The sequence below is a fragment of the Plectropomus leopardus genome, chromosome 21 (assembly GCF_026936395.1).
Source record: "Plectropomus leopardus strain MGB_pleo_1.0 chromosome 21, ASM2693639v1, whole genome shotgun sequence".
Taxonomy (NCBI): Eukaryota; Metazoa; Chordata; class Actinopteri; order Perciformes; family Serranidae; genus Plectropomus; species Plectropomus leopardus.
The window spans coordinates 19,113,662-19,139,829 of record NC_142196.1 but is presented as its reverse complement, the minus strand read 5'-3'; the positions used below and the strand labels follow the sequence as shown (position 1 = coordinate 19,139,829).

At 40.7% G+C, this 26,168-nt stretch overlaps 1 protein-coding gene across 2 annotated transcripts in view; it reads right to left on the bottom strand.

Moving 5' to 3' along the window:
* The window catches only part of plxdc2b (plexin domain containing 2b), a 120,790-nt gene that overhangs the window by 86,307 nt on the left and 8,315 nt on the right, over positions 1-26,168 (bottom strand). The window contains exon 1 of one of the 2 annotated variants that reach the window (XM_088072329.1): positions 25,617-26,077. The exons of the other annotated variant lie outside the window; for it this stretch is intronic. Within the exon in view, the coding sequence (XP_087928455.1) occupies positions 25,617-25,710 (94 nt within the window). The 5' untranslated portion in view covers positions 25,711-26,077. Of the gene's footprint in view, positions 1-25,616; positions 26,078-26,168 lie in introns of those variants that run through there. 2 annotated transcript variants of the gene reach the window in all.

Below are 26,168 nucleotides of genomic sequence, written 5' to 3'. Positions count from 1 at the left end.
GAACAGAAGTAAACAGTTGTAAGAAGGTGGATCACATCAATTGCATGTGAGCTTTAGTTCTGTATTTCACATATTTCTTTTTATACAATGAGAACATGAAAACAGCCTGACAAATATGAAAATGTCGTAAACTTATTAATTGCAAGACCCCCTTCTTTCTTTCCAACATGTAGAATATGACTCTTTCACTGTTGTCGTTACGCTTCACACTTCAGGTCAGGGAAAACCTGATATTTTTTGGTTCTAGCCAGAAACAACATTCAAACTCTTTGAACAGGTTTCAAATCAATTTATTTTGAGTCGAAATGTTTAGACCAGCTCAAAATTTGGTGCAAACCAGTAGGAAACCCATCCAGGATGGTGGAAAATGGGTAATAGACAACTAAAATGGAACAAATGGCCCCAACTAAACGCTTTTTTGTAAGAGACCACAAGTCAAAAAGGTTGGGAACCACTGCTTTAATCTATAATAATAATGTTTTATAAGATTCTTATACGTTTATATGTCAGATTAACCTGAAAGGTAACTAGTAACCAAAGTTGTTAAATAAATTAGTAAAATGTATATTTCCCTCTGAAACGTAGTGTAGAAATTAGTATAAAGTAACATAAACTTGAAATATGGTACTTAATTTCACTATTTGAATAAATGTATTTAGTTACTTTCCATCGGTTCTCCCCTTACAACTCGCTGTACAGGACATATTCAGAGGCGAATGCCCACAAACCAACACCAAGAAGTGGTGACACATGAATAAAACATGAAAATCTCCCTGCAGAGAAATCCTTAAAACACTTTTTCCAATGCATCAGATGAAATGCATACTGCTCGGCTCGGGAACAGGTGAGAAAACATACATTTCATTTCATCATACATTTTGTTTGAAGTTTTTTGCCGACAATGTGTCAAGGTAGGAGTGAAAAGCGGGTATCACAAACAAGGCTATGTCAAAAACTGTTTAAAAAATGGGGCCTGCCTTGCCTGGCCTGTCACAGCTTAATGTGTACAATGGTAGATTATAATGAAGGAGGAGAGCTGTGGAGGGGAGGGAAAGGCCCTGAGGGGGTTGAACGCTGGGGCTGAGTCAGTCTGCTGTACCAGGAGCTGCAGCAGACACTATCCTCTGACTTCACACCACCTGTCTCAGAGGATTCAACCACAAGAGACGGACTGCCGGGGGGCTTTACAGGCAGAAAAAACAGGCTCTATTACGCTGAGACACACAGGGAGACTATGCAGTACTGTACCTGACAGACTGATGCTACAATTCATCTTCGCTTGAATAATTGGCAAGTCTTCAGAAGTAGCAGCCCAGATTTGTCAAGAGCGAAAGATTAGCGCGAGGTAACGATGGCCAGCGATTTTAGCCATCCCTCATCTGCTTCTCAAATGTCTAAAGTGTAATTCTGCCCTTGGAAACAGGAGACCAACTTTGTTGTCTGACAAGGAAAATAATTGCAGCATTAGCATATCATTACTGGCTGGCAGCAAGACAATAGATCAACAAGACTTCTCTTTGGTTCTTCTCCAAATGTCTCCATAATATTTGGCAGATAGCGAGATTATGTCCCCTTTTGTAATTGATTTCCTATCATGCTCTGACTGGGCTTCAAAAGTTAATATGAAAAATTACTTTATTAATCTAGAATTACTGCCTTGTGGTTGTGGTTGTTTTCCTCTACAAACCACTCAAGTTGCACTTACAGTTTACATCCATGTTTGGCAAAACATGGATGCTTCACACACACATCTCTCAACAATCAGCACAATTTCAAGGTGGGCAAAGAAGATTAATGTCACCAATTCAAATCCAAACCAAACCAAATGTCTCCCCCTCTGTTTCTGAGATATGATGTTGAGTAATGGTCAGAAAATTGTTTTTACAGAACATTATTGTGTCAAGTTGACCTTTGACCATTTGGATATAAAATATCATCGCTTCATCATTTTATTCTATCAGAAATTTGTGGGAAATTTTGTAAATAAGTTATGGCTAAAAACATGTTTTATGAGGTCACAGTGACTTTAACCTTTGACCACCAAATTGTATTCACTTAATTGTTGAGTCCAAGTAGATGTTTGTGCCAAATTTGAAGAAAGTCCCTCAAGGTTATCTTGAGATATTGCATTCATGAGAATGCAACAGACGGGGTCATATAAACTTCTTCAGTTCATCCATTACTCGAGTGGATGTTTGTGCCAAATTTGAGGAAATTCCCTCGACACATTCTTGAAATAACATGTAAAGGGAATAAGACAATTGCAAGGTCACAGTGACCTTTGACCATCAAAATCTTATTAGTTATAATAAGTGGACATTTGTGCCAATTTGAAGAAATTCCCTCAAGGTGTTCCTGAAATACCATGCTGACAAGAAAGAGGCAGATGAAACCACAGTGACCTTGACTTTTGACCACCAAAATCTAATAAATTCATTGTTGTGTCCAGGTGGGCTTTTGTGCCAAATTTGAAGAACTTCCCTCAAGGCCTTTTTAAGATATTGTTCACAGGAAGTGGACAGATGGACAACCTGAAAACATGATGGTGCAGCATAAAAGCATCGATGTAATATAAAGTGTTTCAGCTCCAAGGGAGCCAAACAAAAAAATAAAAAGCAAGGATTTAGTAATGCAGCTTTATCTGTTACACCAGGCATTATCAAACACAGCCATAGAAACAACAAACCCATAGTGGGAATGTAGCCACACAGAAGCAAGACTTAGTGATTTATCTTCTATCACTTACTCTCTGTAGGCCAGAGGAAGTACAGACAACAGGGCCAGGTAGGTTTTGTAGAGACCTGTCCCGGAGCAGCACATGACGAGCACTGTGTAAAACTGCATAATGACACCCCTGGCTCCTTAACAGAGTCTATAAAGACAGTACAGTCGTGTGTTGCTGTGTTTATGACCCTGTCAGCTGGGGAACTGGGTCACCGGCCAGACACAAACATGCAGAAACACGTCGGAGACAGCTCTGGCACGTCTCTTGATGTTGTCAGTAAAGCGAAGAAAAAGGACCTTGACTAACAAGCACGTCCTTGCGCTGAAATATATTCAGAATATCTGTTCTTCATCTCCTCTCGTCTGTGTGAAGGCTGACATTAAGGAAAATTAGGTATCAGTTATTTCATGCTAATTATTTTGAATCCACGGAGATATACACCTGCACAAGCACACAATGATTTCTGCACATTCTGCAGAAATACACATACATTCATACAGTAATAAAATGCATTCAGTGCACCCAACTGTCATCACCTGTTCTTCCAAAGAAATTGGCAGACAGACTGGAGACGCGAAGACCTTGACATCCAAATAATTTATTATCTCAACACTGTCAACAAATTCAAGCACCCTTTAGCATGGTAGAGAAAACAATTTCCATTAAAGAGATGATGAAAATCAAAATATGAGATGCTCTCTGAAGGGAGTGCTTTCTCAAAATCTTAAATGATTTCCACTTGTTGCTAAAACGTTTGAACAGTATCAACAAAACAATCCAAAGGGGTGACCCAGGCCCCTAAAAACAAAACACAATCATAAGAACTTATGCAAAGCTGACCAATTTCCACAACTGGCCTATTACTAAGTCCCGCCCTTGAAGGCCTTGAGCCAATCCCATTTCGTGCAGCTACACAATGAACACGGACATCATGCAACCAAGGAGGTTATGTTTTCAGTTCTGTTTGTGTGTTTGTAAGCATGATTATGGAAAAATTACAAGCCGGACTTTCATGACACTTGGTAGAGGCGTGTAGCGTGAGCCAAGGGAGGACCCATTAACTTTTGGAGCAGATCCAAATCATGGCATGGATACAACAATTCTTTTTCGCTTTTATTTACATTGTGAAATAAGACATTCAGCCTTGGGAGAGTTCTGTGCTCTCTGTGTGCCCTTCTGGTTCCTAATGAAACACCTCCACTCTCTGTTCTCTTCAATAAAAAATAAATGAATGCATTCCTGACCAACACAGCTGAAGCTATCCAGAGCTTCAGAGGAGCCGGGATGTTCAGTGACTAACAAGACTTCCCATCTGCAGGACAGGAAAAGGGGGGTAGTGGAAAATAAGGCTGGAAGAAAACAAGACATCTGCACAAAATTCAGATTTTTTTAAAAACCTCATCCTTTCATGACAACACTGGAGGCTGCGGAGCGTGGGCTCTGTGTCTCAAGTGTTTTTGTTTGGTAAACACAGAGTGAAAGAGTTGAAACTAGAGAGCAAAGCTAAGAGACAGACGACGGCAAAATCGCTTTAGAGCCAAGGAGGTGAGAGGATATTGCTGACACATGAGAAACAGCTCACTCTGCTAACAAGCTCATGATAGGAAGCTCCAGTCTGAACTTTGGTCTCTTCCAGCTCACTCCACATACTCTCCCTGTGATGCAACATTTAGAGTTCCCTTCAGGTGACCTTTCAGAAGTTGCAGCCATTAAACATTTATCTCATAGAAGTTGCTGTGCTAAGTATCTCTGCTTTCCCAGCTCACAAAATCCACTCTTGCAGTCGAGATTTGAGGCCGTGAATCTGCATGATGGCTGAAAGGAAGCTAATGTCGCTCCAGCTGTTCGACCCCATGAGTCGAGTCCATGAGATCAGACTTTGGTGTAGTTCCTCCACTGCCTGCCCTGTCCAACCTTTCTTCATCCTTCTCTGTTCATTGTCCTCTTTACAAGGCCAAAACTGTTCCCTTCCCTTCAAGACAGATGTGCAGTCCCACATGTTATTCCCACTGCTCTTTTCCTCTAAAGGCCAGGACTTTCACTGAGGAGAAACAGCTGACAGGAGGAAGCTTGACTACCAGAGAGAACAAAATATCCCACTGAAAAACATGCTGTGAAACTGACAACAATATCTGACAAATCCCAGAAAATCTAAGCTACTGAGTCTACAAAGAAACTATGATAAACATCAAAATGTAAATTGTGTACACCACTGGTTCCTAACTGGTCAGCCATTGGATCCAGATTTCTCCAGAAATTAACACATGTTCAGTTTGATTTGACATAATGTAACCAACACACAGGTTTAAAACATAATTAAGTTAAACATATCGCAAGAATAAATAAAGTGCAATTAGTTAAAACCAGGAATGTTTCTAGGATTTGAAATAATTAGAGGCTTAGCTAGGACCTCTATAGAAACAAAATTGCTGTTCTTGAAAACAAAAAGAAGAAAAAAATTGCACTTTAAAATAGCAGCTCTGTGCTGAAATTCACCACTTTTGGAATGCCCCCAACAATAAAGAACCACTGGTATACACACACCTTTTGGCAGATTAAGTACATCAACAATTTCAGCAGATAACCTGGAACAGGCAAGACAATCAGGTCCTTATGTTGATGCCGCTCCATAAAGAGAGACGCCCTGACAGACAGGGTCAAATTATCACCGTCAATCACTTCGCAATCCACTTCAGCACCAGCACTGAGTGGGACTGTCGAGGTGTCAGGGAAAACGGGGCCTTTCATTACCTTCCTGTCAACCCGATTGTAGCCTCATATCAAACCGGATGTGTCGCCTGTCATGTCTCGGCGGTGGGCTGTCACCGCAAATCTGCCACAGGACGCAAACACCCGGGGTGGTGTACCGAAATCCACATGTCAGCCGAGGCCAGAGGTAGTGATTTACCTGCCAGCATGTATGTTAGACTACGACATGACCTGAGGGGCTGCAGCATGCACAAACAACACGAAAGCACGCAAAGTCAGCATGGCCTCCACCGCCATGATATTCTAAAAAAAATATCAAGCAACAAATGGGATGAAATAATTCACTTCTCTCTGTGGTATCTGATATTTAATCTTGTTTTCTAATCCTGTACTTTAATGTAGTGTGTTATGAAAAGGATTCATATTAAAATGAGTTTGTGTTGCCTTCTACATGTGCTTTTATTGCTTTTTTTTATGGACCCTCCACTGAAAGTTTGAGTTATAATGATACATCTTGCAGTTTCTTTTTACATAACTGAGCTATAAAGCTGCAGATCAAACATGGAGGAAAAGGTCATCATTCCAGTATGTGAGAATGTGCACCAAAGTTGGGGTTCAATGGCATTTAATTAAATCTGGTAGCAGTATATGAATGCATGCTATTAAATTTATGATTAATAGAAAATAAACGTTAAAATAAACGCAGGATTTAAGTAAATAAATCAGACAATTTAAAGAACCCCATAAATAAAATAAATACCATCAGTGAAGCAGATATGCAAAGCTGGCAGCTGAGTGCCCAAAAGATTGAACTGAGGTATACGTAGTCAGACAACTAAAACGAAAATTAATAAAAAATTAAAAAAAGAATATAATAGCCATTGACCATATCAGATGATAACAATAATGATAATAAAATAAGACATGTTAGAAACAAATAGTGTGCTAAAATAAATAAAAGGCTTCTGTAAACAGGTACGTTTTAAGAAATGATTTAAAGATGTTACTGATTCTGCAAGCCACAGATCCTCAGATTAAATCTAATTGCCATCCACATAGGGAAAAATCAAGTTTGCCCCGATAGATTTCTTTAAAAGAGCAGAAATTGCAGTCTGAATGATAGATCTGTCTCTGAGTTTAGGACATCTGAGTATTTTATTAACTTGGAACTGACTCCAACGTGGAGCCAACCATCGGAGCACTGCCAGCTGAACTGATGTTCACCATGTGGATTATGTCAGCATTAATGTAAAAATATTGGCTCGGCACATTTTAAGCTTGTGGGATACTGGAGACTACTTGCTTATCCCTGCACAAAATTAAAAAGCACTTCTTAAATAATCGATAATTTTAGATTAACAATGGAGCTCATGACTAAGTGTGATGTGAAATAGGTCACTTGTAGTGATGAACTATCACATGAATCGGCAACCCCTCTCAGCTTTACAGAGCTTTTTTCATTTCAGGTCACTGTTTTGGCCCACAGCTTCATTATTTTTGTTCACTCCTGCTGCTCTTATTGGTTAATTTTAAAATAAATCCACTGTATACTATCTGTTTGGCACTAAACAACAAACAGACAAAGTTTGTGATTAGCTGGTGAACACAGTGGAGCAATAAGCATCTGAAGAAACAAATTTTTCTCTCAGGAGTTGGTGGAGACCAAACACAGAGCTAAAATGAGAGAGAATATTGGACTTGATAATGAATGCTTTTGTTGCTCCATATATATTTTTTTTAGGTTTGTCATATCTAAAATGTAATATTATGTCAGTTAGGGGTGTAAATCACAGTGACATATGATGATTGAACCGATTGTTACACCAATATTAGTGTGTTTACAGCTTGTGTCCTTCTGCCAGCAAGTGAAAGTCCACCTGAAATCACCATAATCTTCTCTTCCCTTCCTTGCTATAGCACAAAAACTATGCAGCTTCATTTACAGTACTTTAACCTTGCACCTACTGTATCTTCATGCAGGGTGTCCCACTTTTAAAAACATCTACACTTGACTTTACAGTTATTTTTAATGATGTACTTATGAGGGGCAGAGGGGAAAGTATTTACTTATCATATTGTCAAATTTATCTCTTCTGATAAAGCAGAGTTGTAAACCTTTATGTGTTAGGTGTTCTAACAAAGCTGATTGTGCGACAGATTTACTGGGGTTGAAGAGTCCAAACAGAAGCAGTGTGTGTGTGTGTGCGTTTTTTTTTTTTCTGTGAAAAATGACAAACTTTATGAGGCTCTACTGACCTTAACAACCCTAAAAGCCCCCCAAAGCTTTTCTCTGTCAGCAGCATTCTGCTGTAAACAAAGATTTATTGCTGAATCTTCTGTATGTGTTCCTGACAAATGCTAGGATGAAAAAAAAGACAACATCTTGCTGAAACTGCCAAACAATAAGTTGATGAAATGCAGCCAATGACAATTGAAAAGGTTTACAGCTTTCCTCTCTATACTGACACTCGGGAGAGGAAACGTATGTGGCATAAACGTAAATCATATACTCAGTCTGACAGTTTTTTTGAAAAGACACCAAATTTTTGAGTCAGAGTAATTACACAGGGCATATTTATAGCATGTATAGAAAATGGCTCATTATAAAAAGCATTTCCTAGAGTTCCTTTTGAATCAATTAATCTCATGAGAGTCTACTTTTCCAGCCCTGACTGAAAGTCTTAACTGAAGCTTTACTGCTATGTAAATGTCAACTTGTCTGAACTACAAGGTTTAAGGTTTATGTGCCCATTCAATCACGTATTTGCTCATTGATTAGAAACCTTTCCCAGCGTCTGCATAGCCATATTTATATTTGCCTACTTGTAGGGATATTTGCCTAAGATCTGTTGGCTGAGTGCTTTATTTGGCCACAGGCTGACACCACAGTGTTAATGTGTTTGACTCCCTCACGTTCAGACGGATGAATTTAGCCATTGAGTCAGGGAGTCGGACTGAGGTCTTTTCTTGCCGCAAGAGAAAGGTCAAAGGTCGAAATTGAGGGACATGCTATCACACTGACGGCCTGCTCAGTCTCTGTTTATCCACTCTCTGACGTGTATATTTAAGCAGAGTTTTCCCTCTTAGTCCTCAGAACATGCATCTAAGTATAGAGGATAATTTCCTGTAAAGGCCTGAGCTACACTAAATGGCCAAAAGTATGTGGACAATCCTGTCCTAGGTTTGTTTTCGTGCTTGATCACTGTTGTGTGAGAAATCTTGAAAGAATAGTTCATATCCATAGTCATTATATTACTTACATTACCTATGTTAGTTACTTATTAAATTACGTAGATGTTAACAGCTTCAGGTCCCTTTCCATGTGTTCTTTAAAGCCACCAGACTTCATTAAGGAAAACAGTCGTTTTAGCTCCCAGAACGCAGGAGCTGCTGACCTACACCTGCTTCAGTCAGTTAGTTTGTTGTGTTATTGTGTGACTTTGGTGAAGCTGAACTTCGTAACATCATAAGATAATAACACAAGCTGACTGATGGAGGCAGCAGTAAACCACCAGCCCCTGTGTTATGTGATGTTCAATCACTGTTTGACATAATGGAGTCTGGCTTTGAAGAATCTGATATAACAGCTTCATGTAATAAAAAGTTTCATTCTAAATATGGCATACACTTAAATTAATACAGATTTTTTATGTTGCTAAAATACATTTTGTTGCTGCCACAGCAGTACAACGCTTAGCTATCCTGCTTGCGTCTTCAGATTGGGGAGGTGTGGACCAGTGTCTGCTGTATGTAATATACTGACTGTGGATAAGTACCTTATACAACCTCATTCCAGCAAAACAAAAAAACTATTCCTTTATTATAAAAGTATTCAAAGGGCGTTCACATGTTTTGCAAAAGTTTAAGGAGATTTCTTTCCCAACTTAACCTAAGAATGCTCCTATGCATAAAACAAGAGCCATACAAATGATTTTCACACACTGAAAGAACTTGATTGGTCAGCACAGAGCTTGGACCTAAACCCTGCCCAGCACCTTTGGGATGAATCAAGCCATAATGCCACTAATGCATTTGTTAATGAATGGGAGTAGAGCTGAGAGAATTAGTCCATTAACCCATTAGTAGGTCTACAGAAGATTAATCAGCAACAATTTTGATAATTGGTTGATATTTATAGTTGCTGAATTAGCCAAAAATGGCAAGTATTCTCTTGCAGCATATTCTCAGACGTAAGACATGTTTAATATTTTTTCAAATTGAATAGTTTTAGGTGTTGGACTTTTGGTCTTAGTAGGTAAAGCATTCAAAACTTTTCATTGGATTTTATTTATCTGCTTTTTTGGCGTGTTGTAGACATTAATCAATTACCAGTAATTAAAAACAAATGAACAGATCCATCAATAAAGAAGAGAGCCATTAGCTGCAACCTTATTGAAGGTGTAGGAATCAGCCTTGTGCTTTTGACCACTTAGTATGCACATGCTATATTTTTTTTTTTTTCACTGTTACTGCACAATATTATCAATTTGGTTAATATACAACTACAAGCCCTCAGTTCAGTTATTATGAGTACTGTTTTGTCTAGCTGAGACGTTTCTGTCATGGCAACTTGGTGTGATTTTTAGCATGGTATTGATTTACATCTTCTTACCTTGGGAGCAAACTCAGTGTTATCAGCAACATATCGATTTCTAGGTTCTTCATCAGCCTGGACATGCAGCGGGTGAAGGACAGGCTATATACGCAACTAAACTCAGATGATGTATGACACAGCTAAAGACACCTAAGACTGTTCATCATACAGGGCGCACATGTATTTAAAAAAAACTGGTGCAGGAAGAGAAATGAGAATAAGAGAGTGGGTGGGGAGGGGAAATGAAGAACAGATAGAAGTCAGCAGATAGAGCATAAGATAAGGCATACAGGATGTGTGTATGCTTATAATGTATTTCTCCACCTTTGGGTACTCCAGGAAGTTGTGACTGGCGTCTGATCTCAGCAGCTGATCATTGTGACCTCCAGCTTATTGAAAACAAACCCTCAGTCAGACGCTCAGGGTCACTGTCGCAGGCAGTGGCATTCAGGCTCGATGGCTAATCACATATGACACAAACATTAGCAGGAAGGTGGGAAATGAGCAGCAGGAGATCCTGATCACATCCACCAAGAGACTCCTGGACTGTAGTTCTGCAGCATTAAGTTTGGTCTGTTTGGAGATCTCACTGATTTAAGCTTTCAGAAAACTCTGGCTACACAAAGCTAACTCCTATCCTCTTTTCTGCCCCAAAAGTCAAACATAAATTTGATTCATAGTTCCTCTTTATCTACATTCACGTTAAAGGGCTAATTCTCAATTCTGTTTTTTCCTTCGACCCGATCTTTCTGACTCGACTGTTCTTATTAATGTTTCAAGTGACCAATATCTGACATCGGTTTGAACTAACACCTGGAATGCCTCACATGAAACCAATAATATCACACACAGGTACATAGCAGCAGCAAAAAAACATCTTTGCAAAGCAGATCTTTCAGGGAAAAATTTAGTGTCAGTTGTGAGAACGTTCGTCTCCGGAATTATTTGCTACCAAGGCCGGATGAAAGTTTCTTTTATGTTGAGGAAGGGGCTGCTCACTGCTCTAAAGGGCAGTTTCGTTTATAGCTCTCCTAAATAAAAGCACTGGCTAATTACTACGCCTAATAACATCACTGGACCTTCAGCCGTCAGAACAACGGCATGAGGGCGAGAAGACGAAGAAATGCGAAAACCAAGCAGCTGAGAGATGTGGGTGTTGGAGAGTCAGGAGTGATTGTGCCACAATGTAAAGGGTTTTACGGAGGAACAGTTCCTCCAAAACTTTAGGATGTCCCGGGCTACATTCCAATATCTCTGTCGGCGGCTCACAACAAGGCCGTCGGGGAACGCCTTCACAGCATGTATGCAAGCTGTCCCCGTCAGAAAGCATCTGGCAGTCAGGCTCTATTGGCTGGTGACTGGGACAGCCAACCCCAGCAGCAGTATGGTTACAGCAGGCAGCGTAGTTTCAACGGACCACTGCGACACTGTATGGTGAGAAATCTGCACCTGTGCAGTGAAGTATGCAGTGGAAAAAAAAAACATGGAACCATTTTCACAGCAGTCGCATGGGTAGTGATCAGCTGTGTGTCCATATTAGAACCACATATAAAAGTGGCCTAAATCTTATTGGAGGATTCAGCAGTTCAGTACAAATATTCAACCACAAACTTTTTTGTTTGATTGTTTGTTTCAAACTTTGAATGGGGCTAAAAGGTGCATTCAGTGTAACAACAGCAAGCTTTTATGTAAAATAGTAAATAGTAAAATAGTATTAATTCCATTAATGACAGAGATCTCTGACTTTAATGCAACTGTAATGACACTGCAGCTTTTGCAAAATTTTGGGACATATTTGTGGGAACCGTGTCTAAGTGTTTAAGGACCTGTCAATGGTGCTGTCACCCTTTCATGATTGGTCCAGTTTTTATTAGCTGCAAATGACCACACTGTCAAAACTCACAAAAAATATCACACCCTGGAGAACACTGCTATCTAAATCAATAATACAGTTTAAACCAAAAAGAACATTAAAAAAACAAAACAAATTTATATATACTTGGCAAAAATAAATGTCATTTCAGTTTGACTTTTCAGTGTCCCCTGACCTTTGGACCAATGATGTTCCACAATAAATGATCCCTAAACGACCCATCCGTTCCATCTGTACACATAAAACCCAATCACTATCTGACAGCTGCTGTGAAGTGGCTGCTGAATAACCTCAAACAGATGCAGGAACTCACAAACATACACACAAATGCACACATGCACAATCAAAAGCTTGCACATGCACAGAGAGTCCTGCATCCTTGTATTGAGCCTGACCTTTCAGTAGACCCTCCAACTCATCAGTTCACCACTAATTGTTTGCAGAGATGATGTGCAAACAATAAAATGCCTTAACATCAGATCTGATGAGCCAGGCTCTGGGCTGATGCTCTGAGCCATTTAAGAAAAACACTGCACAAATTCTCTGCATGTGGCTCTACATCCGCAAAGACAAAAAAGCCCTGAGGCAGGGAAGCTTTTTTTTTACAGCAAACATCAGTTCGGGGAAATGCTGGCTTTTACCACTTTTGGTTCATTAGCTCCCATCATAACTTTGATTCTTTGAAGATGATTTTCCATTGTGATCAGTTAAAGAAACGTCACTTTGAATGCCATGATTTCAAAAGTAATTCCATATTTAGGTTGACACTTTGATATGCTGAATGTCTAATCCCTAATAAGCATAGAAAATCATGAATCATCTCTAAATTTAGTGGACATGCAGCTCGTCTCTGACCAGAACAGCTGTCAGAAGGATATTTAATAGCTCCTATTAGCAGAAAAATACTATGTGACTTTGAATGACATAACGAAAACTGTGTTATGTCACAAACAGCCCAGTTGGCTTTGTAGAAAATTATACTGACTGAGTAACAGGCACATGCCTTCAAAAGAGAACAAGTAATTCTGCAGCCATTTGGGGCAGAAAAGGACATCAAATAACTCATTTACATTCATACTGCCACCTCTCATTTTCAATTTTGGCTGCTTGTCGATTGATGGTATTTTCAGGACATATATCATTGATTTGGCAGCTGTCTGGAGACTGGGCATTTCAATTTTTGACCCCCATTCAATATGTGCTTGGAGACAGGTCTTTCATTTTATCAGGCCAAAAACAAAACAGGGAAAATTTATGGCATCACAGAAGTCAAATTACATCTCCACATCTCTTTATTTATGACTTAAATAAATGTGTTCAGATGAAGTTGAGCTGGCAGTGAGCTGGTCCCAGTTGCAATGATGCACAGTGCGTTGGCACCTTAACCAACGTCTGTGATACCAGAGGCCTTTGGGTGAATGGGGAGCGAGCCAGACATTTAATCAATATCTGGACCTCCTCTTCCCGAGACATGCACCAGCTTTTGGTTGCTGTGGGACACCATAGCAATGATAAACCCCTCAACACTGCCTCTGGGTTGCACAATTACACCTAAATGAGGCCGGATATTCTGAAAAAAAGGATATTTTTCACTTTGTTACCCTTACACACCGTAGCTCTGAGGTGCAAAATGCAACAACACTGGACTAAACGCAATGAAATAAAGAGAACAACAGAACAGAAAATGCATTTCAGAAACACTTGAACATTTGAAAACAACAAAACCTAAACCAGCTCTGACTAACTTTTTTTTTTTTTTAATTGTCAATTAATTTATTGATTATTTTCAAGATTAAATGCCAATATCAGCCGATAATGATGACGCACTGATATTTTGCATTCCTAATTTTGTCCGGTGGTGTTGTCTTTAGCACCTCAGGGCTGTCACACATTTACAGCATCAGTTATTTACAAATCCCTGACTGTCTGTCGCTCATACCAATTTCATGGTTTTACATTGTTCACTTATCATTCACTCCCACCCCACCTGTTTGAGAGCAGAGCAAATTTATTACCTTTGTGCAATGGTATGAATAACATAATCATAATTAAACAGCTCACACTAATTTACTTGCCATCTGATTAAAGCATTCCTAGGCACGGGAGACAAAGGCCTTTGAATGGGAGTCAATTACTACTTTATGATGTTAGGGCTCCTCTCACCACCTGACAAAAGAGCTCCAGCATAAACACCTTTTAATGGTCACAAACACTCATTCCCTCCATAACAAACGCCATTCATCACATCCTTTGGACAGGACATCGTTAGCTGCCGAAAATGATTGTAATTTTACCATTTCAATACAACACCTCGCTGCTTGGAATTTCTGACACAGCAGCCTTACAGAGAGGTGACAGAGTGCCTCAGCAAGATAGGCTCAGATCTGAAGAGCATTCGTTCTCAGTGACACTCAGTGAGTAAATACTGAATGTTCAGAGACGAGACAAAAGACCCATCAGACAAAAGGACGGGAATTATTGAGCTGCCCTCTCTGGGTGAGGGGAAGTGGTTGATACTCAGCTATATGAGCAACCACATCCTCTTTCTCGCACTTTTGTTCGTCAAAGACAAAAGGACAGACAAAATATTCCAAGCACAAGCAGACGTATTCATACCCAGTTCTACATAACAAATACCTGTACTTAATAGAGATGCCACAAGCAGTCAGGCCTGCAGTCCAGCCAATTTACTTCTCACACAGCCAAACCACAGACTTTGATCTATTGTGGCCATTAAAATGATGTGTTGTTGCCTTCTGGATCATAACATGTGTACACTTTACAGCCTCCCTTGATGCCAGGATGCTTGTTTTTGCCAGACTGTACAAAAAAACAAAATAAACTCCCACAGTGCAGGGCATGCCACTGAATAAAGACTGGAGAGTCTCTGGTTTCCTACTTTTTCTGTCTCCCATACAAAGGCTGCTGTTACACCTTACAATTCATCACCACAAAGAGTCAAAGGAAGCCTTTGTTTCTAGTTCTGCACTGAGCTCTGGGAGAAACTTTTGGCTAGTTCGCACTGGCGAGGAGACAGAAACCTGAACACCTAGCACAAACCTCATTTACCAGAATCACTTGTTGACTTTTGGGGTTTGTTTTGTAAGTGTGACTCACCTCTCTAAGATCAAGCAAGTTTGATCAAGTTAGGAAAAGAAGAGGAAGTGGTAAACAGGACAGATATACACATAGACGCCTATTGCAGCAATACCTCAACGTCAGCACCATATTGGAGAGAACAACTCGCCTGTAAATAAAAGAAAGTTCACTGGGGAGCTGCGTTTTTTAACAAATTTCAATGGGTCGTTTAAATTCAAGGGTTTAAAATCCATGTATGGTAGAAAAAAGGGTTTTTCACCAGTTATTTAGAATATCGATATTTTGGCTATAAGCTATAAAGAATAGTGTGTGTTCAGCCTACACGTATTGAATAACTTAATGTTAATATTTAAGGTTTGTCAATCATAGATTTGGCTTGTTCATGAGTTCATACTTGTGGAGACAACACATAACATCATTTAAGGTGAAAGAACTCAACTTTGTAGCTAGGGCTGTAGCTACGGCTGTAGCTAGCTAACGCTGTATGCATATCAGCAATTCCCTTGATTATAAGAGAATAATTAAGTAACTTATACCACATTTTAGAGAGGCCACCGCAAGAAAAAACGTGTTCTTTGTTTATATTATTCAACTTACAGTGATTGCATGTTTGTTTCTGGCTGCAAGCAATCAGCAACAGCTATATTAGTGAGCACCCTAATGGTAGCTAGTTGATGATAATCAGGCAGCGTTAGATACTTAACTTGCTAGCTAGTTGAAAAGTTGTCTACTTCCACAATAAATAACATTATTTAGGGACATCTCAACAAGTATTAATCAAGATCAATAAACCCAATCCATGCATGATAAATGTGAGTTTTACAATTCTTTATGAAAGTTAATTATTTTCCACCACATAAGAAATTTAGTCATGTGAGCGACAAAAACACTCTTTTCTTGAGCATCCTTCAGCCTATAAAGCCTAATATTCAAATTAATCAGAGATTTTTTTCTACTACACATAGATAATAAATCCATGAATGTAAAAAGAGCTTATTAAAATTGGTTGTAAAATGTTAACATTACAGTGCTTTTTATTCAGATAAATAGCAGCTGCCATTTACTTGCATAGAGGAAAGTCTTGGCCTCTTTAATCTGGCAGCCCCACTGACATATGCTCCAGCAGCCAATGAGGCATCTATGTTTTTATACCTATGAGGACAGAGATGAAAATGTGCTGCAAGTGCAACTCCCATTATGAATGAGCTGCCAACTGGCCTCCTGTTTACAGCTCTGGGATGATCTCAGCAACCAGTTAGGGAGGTGGACAGCTGGAACAAGTGTGTCCAAAACTGCATGATCCAAACAAACACACTGACCTCCAGAAACCTTTGTTTGCTTCTGGGAAGAGTCCTTTATCCTCTCATTCTTGGCAGTTCTGATTCCTGGGGGGTCAAGTGATGAAGCCGAGCAGGAGGCCTTACAGATGTATTATAAGAACTGTGTTGAGTCTTTGTGACTCATTCGACGAGTGAATTATCCCAAACAAGTCGCAGAAAACAATGTTGACCGCTTCCCTTCCAACAGTGACAGCTGACCAACTTTAATTCCCTGAGGCTGCAGGGCCCATAAATTTGAGTCAATTTCAATTTCTGTTACATTTAGTGTTTCAAGACATCAACACTGAACCCAATAAAATATGCCTCCAAGTATGTAGAACAATATGTCCACCAAAGCAGCCCAAGACAGCAGCAGTAACCAGTTTACACATCCTGAAGATCTGCTCTGCCCACATGAATTATAGATGTGAGGTGGCAAACGGAAAACAACTTTGATGGAGTTATCAAAGTCACAATCCATTCTCTGCCTTCTCTCGCAGAAACACACTTGTGCCTGTAAATCTTTTCATTTCCACCCCAAAATGCTCCAGCAAGTCAAAGTGTTGCACTGTGAAGAAGCTGTTGCTGCGGGGCATGCTTGTTCTTTGTCAGGATGAGTTTGGGAGGGGAAAAGAAACTTCTGGACAGGGGATGGGGAGATATTTTCCGGGCAGAGTAACAAAGGCAGCGCTGTTGGACTTACAAGCAAGGAAAACACATCAATGTCTGCAAGGGTTCGCTTGGCACGGCTCAAAACACTGTTTGAACATTCTCAAGTGTGTGCAGCATTAGCAGGCTAATCATGGCAAAGACTACATGTTACACCAGGTTTCTTAAAAGGAAAGAGCAACAACTGCATGTTATAAAACTGTAATTGATGCCTTTTAGAGTGAGGATGCTATTAACATGATAAACAGACCAATAAACAGATCAAACTGAGGTCAGAGAGCAGGTTAAATGTAATTGCACCCACTAAAGTAAATGAAGATGTTTTGCATTTTGCTGACTCAATCTACCGCATATAACACAAACAAATCAGTCACAGGTACAGTAGGGGTAATATTCAAAATGTAGTGACTGGCTGTTAGCTAAACCCTGCCTCCCTTTATTACAGTTGCAATGTCTTTTGAGCTTTTTGAATCAGTGGGTCCTTGATTTTAGACAGAGGAAGACAAAAGCAGCTTCTGAATTTGGGATTTTTTTGAGGTGTCACACTGACTTGTTTTTAAAACCTAAGCCTATAAATGCTTCATAAATATACACTTTATTTCTACATTCATATGACATTATATTGCATAGACTGTTTCCAAAAATGGGATGAAGCCTCTACACTTCCTCCCAATTTACAAGATTGAAACCAAAACGTACAGATGCTGCCATGTTGCTCTGGGGACGTCATTTGCGCAGTAGCGATTGTGGAGCACCGGTATCGAGTTCTTGCCCTTACAGCCACCTAATAACGAGCACCTACACTGATAGCAAGCACAGTGACTGGCACATACAGCTGTCAATCATGATGCCAAATCCCCTTTAAGCAACAACAATTAAAACCAAATGTTTCAGAACAGGGGTTTTGTGTGCACTTCCTGTATGAGCCACACACTGTAGAAGCAGTGTCAATGATTTAGGTAATTTCACACAGCAGCTGAACGTTTTGGCTTTATGTGCCACTGAGTAACATTCAAGGGGATTATCAGGGCCCCGTGTCCAATGCAGTATCCAGCTCTCTTTATATATCCATGATGTACCTGAGCAAATTGTTAGCATCTTCACAAGTTGACGATGCTTGTAGAAAACATGGAAATAAATATTGAAGAGCTAGTTAGTCACCGTATTAAGTATAATCAGGAAAAATCAATATAGTATGAAATGCTTCTTGGCCTTTGAAAAAAACAACTCTGTTACCACTGCAAAGTTAGACAGCTAGATAGCCTAACAATTGCAGCTTATGTCAGGGCTGACAAACACACCTTCAGTCATCCCTTACACTTTTCATCACAGGTTTGGTTTTCAGTAGTACCATCGCCTAAAGTTTGAAGGTGCTATTTTTTAACCTTGAGCACACAAGATATTCAACTTAAAAATCACCTTCACAGGCATCTGTAAAAATGGCTAAAATAATATCCTAATGGTATCCTTGTTATTAAAGCACAATGCACATGGTTTCACCATGTGAATCTAAAGCTCACCGTTACTAAAGCAGGAAGGGTTTAGTGAACGGTCAGTTCAACATTTCAGAACAAAATTCCAGCACAAACGCCAAAACAATACTTATTCAATAACTCAAGGAAACCCTGCGAAAGCCAGTTTTTCTTTTCACAAAATTAGTCAAACTTCTGAAGTGTTTCCACCAGACCTTTTATATCTGACAGGAGCATATGTAAACAAGACTAAGAATCTGACCAAACCTTTGGTGCCAAATTTCAATCTGGACACATAAACTATGAGGTCTGAAACTCAGCCATCTACCTCACTGGCGGCTGTTTGATTTCAAACAGTAAAAGCAAGAAAACAGCAGAGAGAGAGAGAGAGTGCATGGGAACTGACAGCCGCAGATACAGAGTGTGAGAGAGAAAACTTTCACACACAGTTGCACATATAGGCAAAGGCATGTAGCAGCATGCCGTAAACCCTGTGAGTGACACTTGCTTTTGTGGGACAAAGCCAAGCTGGCGCTCCTGCTGGGCTCAGGATATGAAGCCTGCTTCAGGGTGGGGTGACAGCCTCCTCTGGCACCTTATCTTCTTTCAGCATGACTGGGCGGCCTGAAACACCATGCTCTCTCCTCCTTCATGATAGCCATGCATGTAACACTTTGTTCCCCTATGCAGAGCTGCCGCTTTCAACTTTTTTCAGCAAGCGCATCAAATCTTCGGATTCTTTTCATCATTTCAGTGCAGGCGAGCGTGGAAAAGAGGCAGGCACCGTACGTAATTTTCCCATCTGCGGAGGCAGGTTTGTGTTATGATGCGCAGCTAAAGTATAGGCACCTACAGGGGTTTGTGTGTTGAAAGAAAGAAAATCAAACCTTCCTGTTTTCTTATATAATCAGAAAGGACATATTTCTAATCATTCTGCAAGTAATTTCTGTTTTTCGCTCTCTCATCTGACACAAAAAACACCTCTCCAACAGGTCCGCTATGTATGAAGCATGAAATCACCCCATCTGTGTTTCACATCATTACGTCTCCGAGATGTTTTAACGGGCTTTAGAGAACAGGGACCACTGTTACAAGCCACACAGCTGAGTGCCAACCAGCCAGCCATTTTATGCAATGTTACCCGTAAATTCAGCACTGTGTGCAGCACTGCAACTTTAGGTTATTGTTGTCAAATACCAGGTATTCACTGGTGTGCGCCAAGCTTATAGGTGCCAGGGTTTAACCGTCTTTAGGCATGCTGTGATCTAATGAGACATTTAAAAGATCCAGCATGAGACTGGCCAAGGAAAAGACATTATACACATTATTCAATTGTCCAGCAGTCCTCAGATTACAAGCAAGACAAGACAAAAGGATAAGAAAGCTTATGCATGTGACTGGTATTAACATGGGCCAGATTAGAAGACTTCAAAGGAAAAATCCACCCTCAAAAAGCACTTTTTCCTTTAGATAACGTCCATGTACACTGAGATTTCACTTCATTTTAACAGGAGAAACTCAGTCTAACAAGAAAGGAAACTAAACTATGATACAGAAAGAAATCTATAGAGCAATTTAATCACATTTACAGAAAAATAAAAATAAAATGCATGTTTGGAAGCTTCAGTGGGCATTTAAGTCACCATTATCTCACTCCTACTTGTCATAGTTTGATGCTTTGGCAGAAGCTTCTGCCCAGCATTGTGCGTTATATCTTGAAGCACGAGGTCGGTTGGTAGATTTAGGGACCAAACTACCTCGGTAGGGTGGGGACAAGAGCAACTGATAGAAGTCATGTCAGTCAACTTACGTCACTAATGACTGACGTAACAAAATAACTCAATGTTGACTTTTAGTTTCAAACAAACACCAATCTCCTGGGTCAAAGTCCTATGCTTGTTGGACCAGAGAACTTTCGCATTCTTTATACTACGTCCCAATTACTGAGGACATATAAAAATGACACGGACAGATTTGAGTTGAAAGCCTGGTGCATCTCATACAGATGCTAACGGATGCTCATGTACCCATATCTGATGCCAAGGGCCACTGCCCATGTAGCGTGTTTTGACGCCCTGGGAGAGATCCACAGTTTTTCAAACTTAGCAATGTGGGTAAAAAGCTTTTTTAAAGATACTTCAACTTTTGTTTGATTTCTGGCATTTCCAGTCTTTTGCTGTCAGCTGTGCTATCACTGCTTTGTGTAAAGTTATCATTAAACTAGATAACTGAGGAGGAAGTGAAATCTATGAATATATCAGAATAGTCACTCTTATGACTCTTGCTCATACTGGGATCACTTTTATAGAGAATTAAGAAGTGAAATAAACTATTTCCCATTTTTCTGGGGATGTCATGGTCTTTAAATGCCCTCAGTGTCAAAGAGTGAAAATAAACAAAGAAAACAAAACCACATAAAGAGAACACAAATTTGTTTGCAGTGCTGAGTTCAAGTATGTTTGACATAGTGATGCTGATTGATTATAAAAGGAAATAACAAACAGATGCAGATGCAAATGAGGCAGGCAAAAATAAAGTAGATACCGTACCCAGCATGCAAGGAGGGATTTTCCTTTCATAATCCTACCATTTATTTATCCTAATATAACATGCTGTTAATCATCACTCATTCTGTTTTACAGTGTAATATTTTTTATTATGCAGCTGTAAGTCTTTTATCGTGCGCCGTTAGGCTGCTCAGCAAAGAGGGGAAATTTTCAAAGCCTCCTCCCTTTCCTCGTTATCTCCCCAAACTTTAATCTCCAGACAAAAGAAAAAAAACAACTCCTCCCACCTAAATGAAGACCATTTTACTCATTTCACCCCTTAGCTAATGATCTAGCATCTCTGATATGACAGCAGTCCTCAGTCAACAGGATGATGCTGCGGTACTGGCAGCTGCGGAAAAGGGATGTTTATCATGAATGGAAAGTGCTTGTCATCTCTCGCTGCACCACTGACGTTCAGATCTGTAACACTCGGTAACGAGGCCGCTGCTCTTGCCTCTGACCTTTTCAAAGTTGCTTGACAGACAAGATCCACAATTTTGCCTCTCTGAACAAACTAAATAAATCACAGAGAGTGGAAGATGCCAGGGAGTAATTACTGATAACTCTGGAGGAGCTGTGCGACAATTGGAAGTGAAGGAGCTTTTGAACCACATGAAAGACAAAGAGAAGAAGCTAAAGAGGAGCTTAACAGCGCTGGGTTTCATTAACTAGTGGCCTCTTTGCTCTTTGTCTCTGAGCCTATTGAACTCTGTGTGCAGCTCCGGCCCTCTCAAGCCGTCAGACTGAGCTTCTTCTCAGTTTAAAAAAGCCCAGAAAGCTCAGCGCTGAGGGCCAGGCGTGACTAATGCAGGAGCCTGGTGCTGCTGTTGCATGCTGGTACGGGGGGACGACCCTGCATCCCTGCCTCTACGATGTATGGCATGGCCCACTGTGGCGGCATACAGGGCTGCACATAAACCCAAGCCGCCGCCGTTACCACCCCTCCTTGTCTCTCACCCCCTCACACCCACCCCGCCCCCGTCATCCATTCATGGCAGATCCTTTCAGCAGGTCATTCAGAGGGCCAATAAAGAGGCTAGCTCATTCTGTCTGTTCTGAAATGTGCAATGTCAGAAAGAGGGGAGAGACGAAGGGGGGAGGGAGGGCAGATTCCAAGAGGGCTTACAATCTCTTCACTAAAGTAGACTAGAGCCGGACCTCCCATTTTGTTCTCGGCAGACAGTTTATGTCGGGAATCATCCCTTAAGCATGACCAAAAGAGGAGAGCAACATGGCAGCATTTGTAATGAAAGGAGACAAGGTTTGATATTAAATTGGAATCCTTTCAAATATCTTATCAATTCCTTTTAGGTCGTTTGGTTTTTGAGAAACCCTAACCCTAACCCTAAAACGTTTGGTTTGTACTGTGTATGTGTAGTATTGTATCCAAACCACTGTGATTATACTGCGAGGAAAGGGTGTAAGGCTCTATCACATTTTTTTGTCACTTCTCTGTTATGCACTCCAACATTCAGTGCTGGACTCAAGCTGTGTGAGGGGCAGGGGCGAAATTGTTGGGATTAAGGGATAGGGACTGGCTTCCGGTTATGGTAAAAACAAAGCAATCAGGAAACATATGTTGAGAAACGTTGTGGCAGTTGTTTATTTCAAGGTAAACGTTGTCAATTTTTAACCAGCTCTGCGTCATCACACATATATGACATCACACATATGAAATCAGAGACTCTTACATAGGACAGATGCTAAAGTTTGGTTGGAAAGATAATTAGTTTGACGATATTTAAATGCTTAACAACATTAAAGTTTCACGTGTGAACAACCTGCGTCGTGTTAATATTATCATGCTTTGCAGAGATTGGGTTTTGTTCTCCATACTTTAACCACTAAAAGTCATTGTTTTAAGTCGAGATGACTTTGGCATGAGACGTTTGGAAGCTGGTTACTGAACAATACAACGTAAAACACACAAAATATCAACATCTTTCGTTAGTTTTTCATGTTGAATTGACACTGGCATTAGACATTGTCCTGACATTCAATTTTGGTCACCAGACATAAAAGTCTAAATTCAACAAAATATCAACGTCTAACAACGCTGTTGGGAAGCTGGGGTGTTTGATGTCCACCCGTGCCGCCAACATCCAGAGCTAACTGCTCATTTGCTGGCATAGGACCAATGATGCATTTAAAACACTGTTCAGCTGCACATACTGCAATGACACAAAGCTGGTTGACAGCCAGCAGTTTCCCTTTAATCCTCATCCCTCCACATGCATCTGATGTTTTATCAATAATCCAATTTTTTCACCTCTGCCAAGCTTAAAAATGTTGTGATATTCTGACCCTCCAACATTAATAAAAAATGCACAAAAAAGGTGCATGGACAGAAATGTAATGTTGATGCATTAGCACATGTTTGGAACGATGAATTCCTTTGTAGACACCTGTAGTGTCAGAGAGAGGCAACGGGAACTAACCACACAATAAATATTCAATGTGGGGATTTGTTGGCTAGGAAGATAAAGGAGTGCAGGTATTCTAATTGATTTGAAATCATACTGGCTATTGTAACCATTGTCCCAAAGGTCAAACTCTTTGAGAGCACAGCCTACTTGCTTCTCTGCACCTCACACTCCTATGTGAGTGTGTTTGTATGATTGCAGAGGTAGCTGCTGGCAGTATGATGGATGAAGAAGCTGTGAGCGGGTTAACTCTCTCCCAACCAAAGAAACACAACTCTGAGCATCCACAGCAAATGAAATTCCACACAAAACCACAATCTTAGCACATTAACAGCCCTCAGCACAGGCTTTTAAATCAGACCGCATCATTACAAGAGGAAAGACTTTCTCTCTCTCACGCTCTCTCCCTCTCTCATTCTCCTATCGCATATGCAGACACACTCCAGACTCTAGTGGAACATCTCTTTTTCCACTCTGAGAGAAGCACCGGGGTGCAAATTACCCCCCAAATCAGCCCCAATTTTGTGCCACTGGTGAGCGTATCAACGGGTGAGCATCACAGAGCCACAGACTGAAAGCTTATAAAAAAGAAAAACGATGCACCGAGCTCACAGGATGTCATGTAATTTCACCCAGATGTGCTTCACAGCTCATCTAAGTGAGCAACCAGACTTTTCACATTTCAGCCTCTGCTGAAGCTGCTGAGGCACTTTCTAAGAGTCTTTTCTGGTAGTGAATGGTGCATTATTATTTTACTTCCAGAGAGTGGAGGAGTCCACCTGTGCTCTATTAATAAAGCCTATCTATGGAAGCACAGGGGGCTGTTCCTACAGCAGAGTGGAGGTCAGTCTACGACAAGGGAAGCACCTCGCCCAGATATCTAAAAATACTGTCCTACATACTAAATGTGTTCAGCTTGACCAAGAGATGGAAAGATGGAGGGCTCTGAGAGGAAAATGCCCTGTTTTTTAATGGATGTTTTGAGGAGTTTTTCTCACTCTGCAACCTCTAAAACAAACCTCATTCTGATTCAGTTTTCCCCACAAACACACACACACATGCTGTTGTTTTCCAATACAGCACTGATGTGAAATGAGCCAGAATGCAGCAGCAGCCCAGCAGATTGATTGAATTCATAAATAAGACCGAGTACGACTGTGTGAAACTAAAAAAGTGTGTGCGAACAGCCGCACACGGCCGATAGCATCTTTCCCAAACAGAGCCATACATTCCAGTAACTCTGTGGTCTACTTGCACACACACGGGTTTAATTTACAGTCACTGTCAGCAGCCGAACATTTCTCTAACCACTATCTGATACGTGATGAAAATCCGCTGCCAGCAATAAAAGCTCTGGGAAACAAGAGCTCGCCTGTGTGAATAGAACCAACACTAGCATGAACCTATTCCACCGTCTGTCAGGGGGTCGAGCTGTGTGTGTGTGTGTGTGTATGTGTGTGTGATGGATTGAGATTAGTGGGCTATTGGTGCACACGCTGTAGCTTTACAGTAGAGATATTGTTCACACTGTAGTCCCTCCAGTGTCTCATAATCAGGGACATCAAGATGGACAGAGCGTGCAGGTTTCCCCTGCAGGACTTCTACAGAGAAAGCACCTGCACTATGCAATGCTTACTGATTTCAAATCTGCACAACAAAAAGTTCCAGAAGGATGTTACAGGATGTAGCAGAGAGGAAAATTTAGTTTGAGATTTCCATACCCTCCACTGTTCGCTTTCACTGTATTACTACAATATACAGTAACAATCAGCTCAGCCTGAGGTGGAACTGCATGTGCAAAAAGGCAATTAACTCAAACATGTAGTAGTTGTGAAAATATGATTATAAGAATAAAACAAAGTGTTTGATTCAGGCAGAAAAAAAGGAAGTTAGTAGGTCATGATGTCCTCCACTACATAGACTGTTCCTAAAAATAAGATAATGAAAGAGAAACAGCCTTTAGGGTGTCTGTCTTCTCTCTTTGTTGTGCACACACATATAAAATGTGATGACTGCAACTACAAAGGATGCAACTTGAGCATAAAGCAACATCATTTTTATGCAGAAGCGACGCAAAGTCCACCTGTGTCTGAAAGCTGTTTGCATGTTGTGCAGACACTTCTGCATTACGATCTGAAGGATCTGAACTCAGGTCTGGTGGCTGTTTGAGGTGCTGCTTCTTACCGTTACTGGCTGTGGTCTCTGCTCGGGCATCCCCCACACACTGCAAAACTAAAACAACTCCAACGAAAAGGTCGAACGTCTTCACACCCGCCATATCCAAGTTCCGCCGCTGATTTCTTCTCAATATCTCGTTTTTAGAGAGTGTCTCCGTCTTCCTCGTGCACCGACACCGCTTCCCCCGCGGACTCCGTAACTCTCCTGCCTCTCCTGCTGCTTTTAAAACGGAAACCTGCCTGCGCTGCACTCGCTGCACTGAACTGTTTTTTGTTCCAGCGTGTGCCACACTGCGCGCTCCTGGAGAGTGTAAACGCGCTCGTCCTAACAGGTCTCCACCTCCAAAATAAACACAAAAATAACACCAGCAAAAAAAGAAGAAAAAAAGTTCTCCACTTAAACGTGCATCCCAGTCCGACACACTGGTCTCATCCCACTGGCAGGAGGAGCAGTGTGTGTGTGTTGTGGGCTAACGCGCTCCTGGAGAAGACAGTGCGCTCCCTCCGTCTTCAGCTCCTCGGAGCCAATGGCTTCTTCTTCTTCTTCTGTTTGATGCTG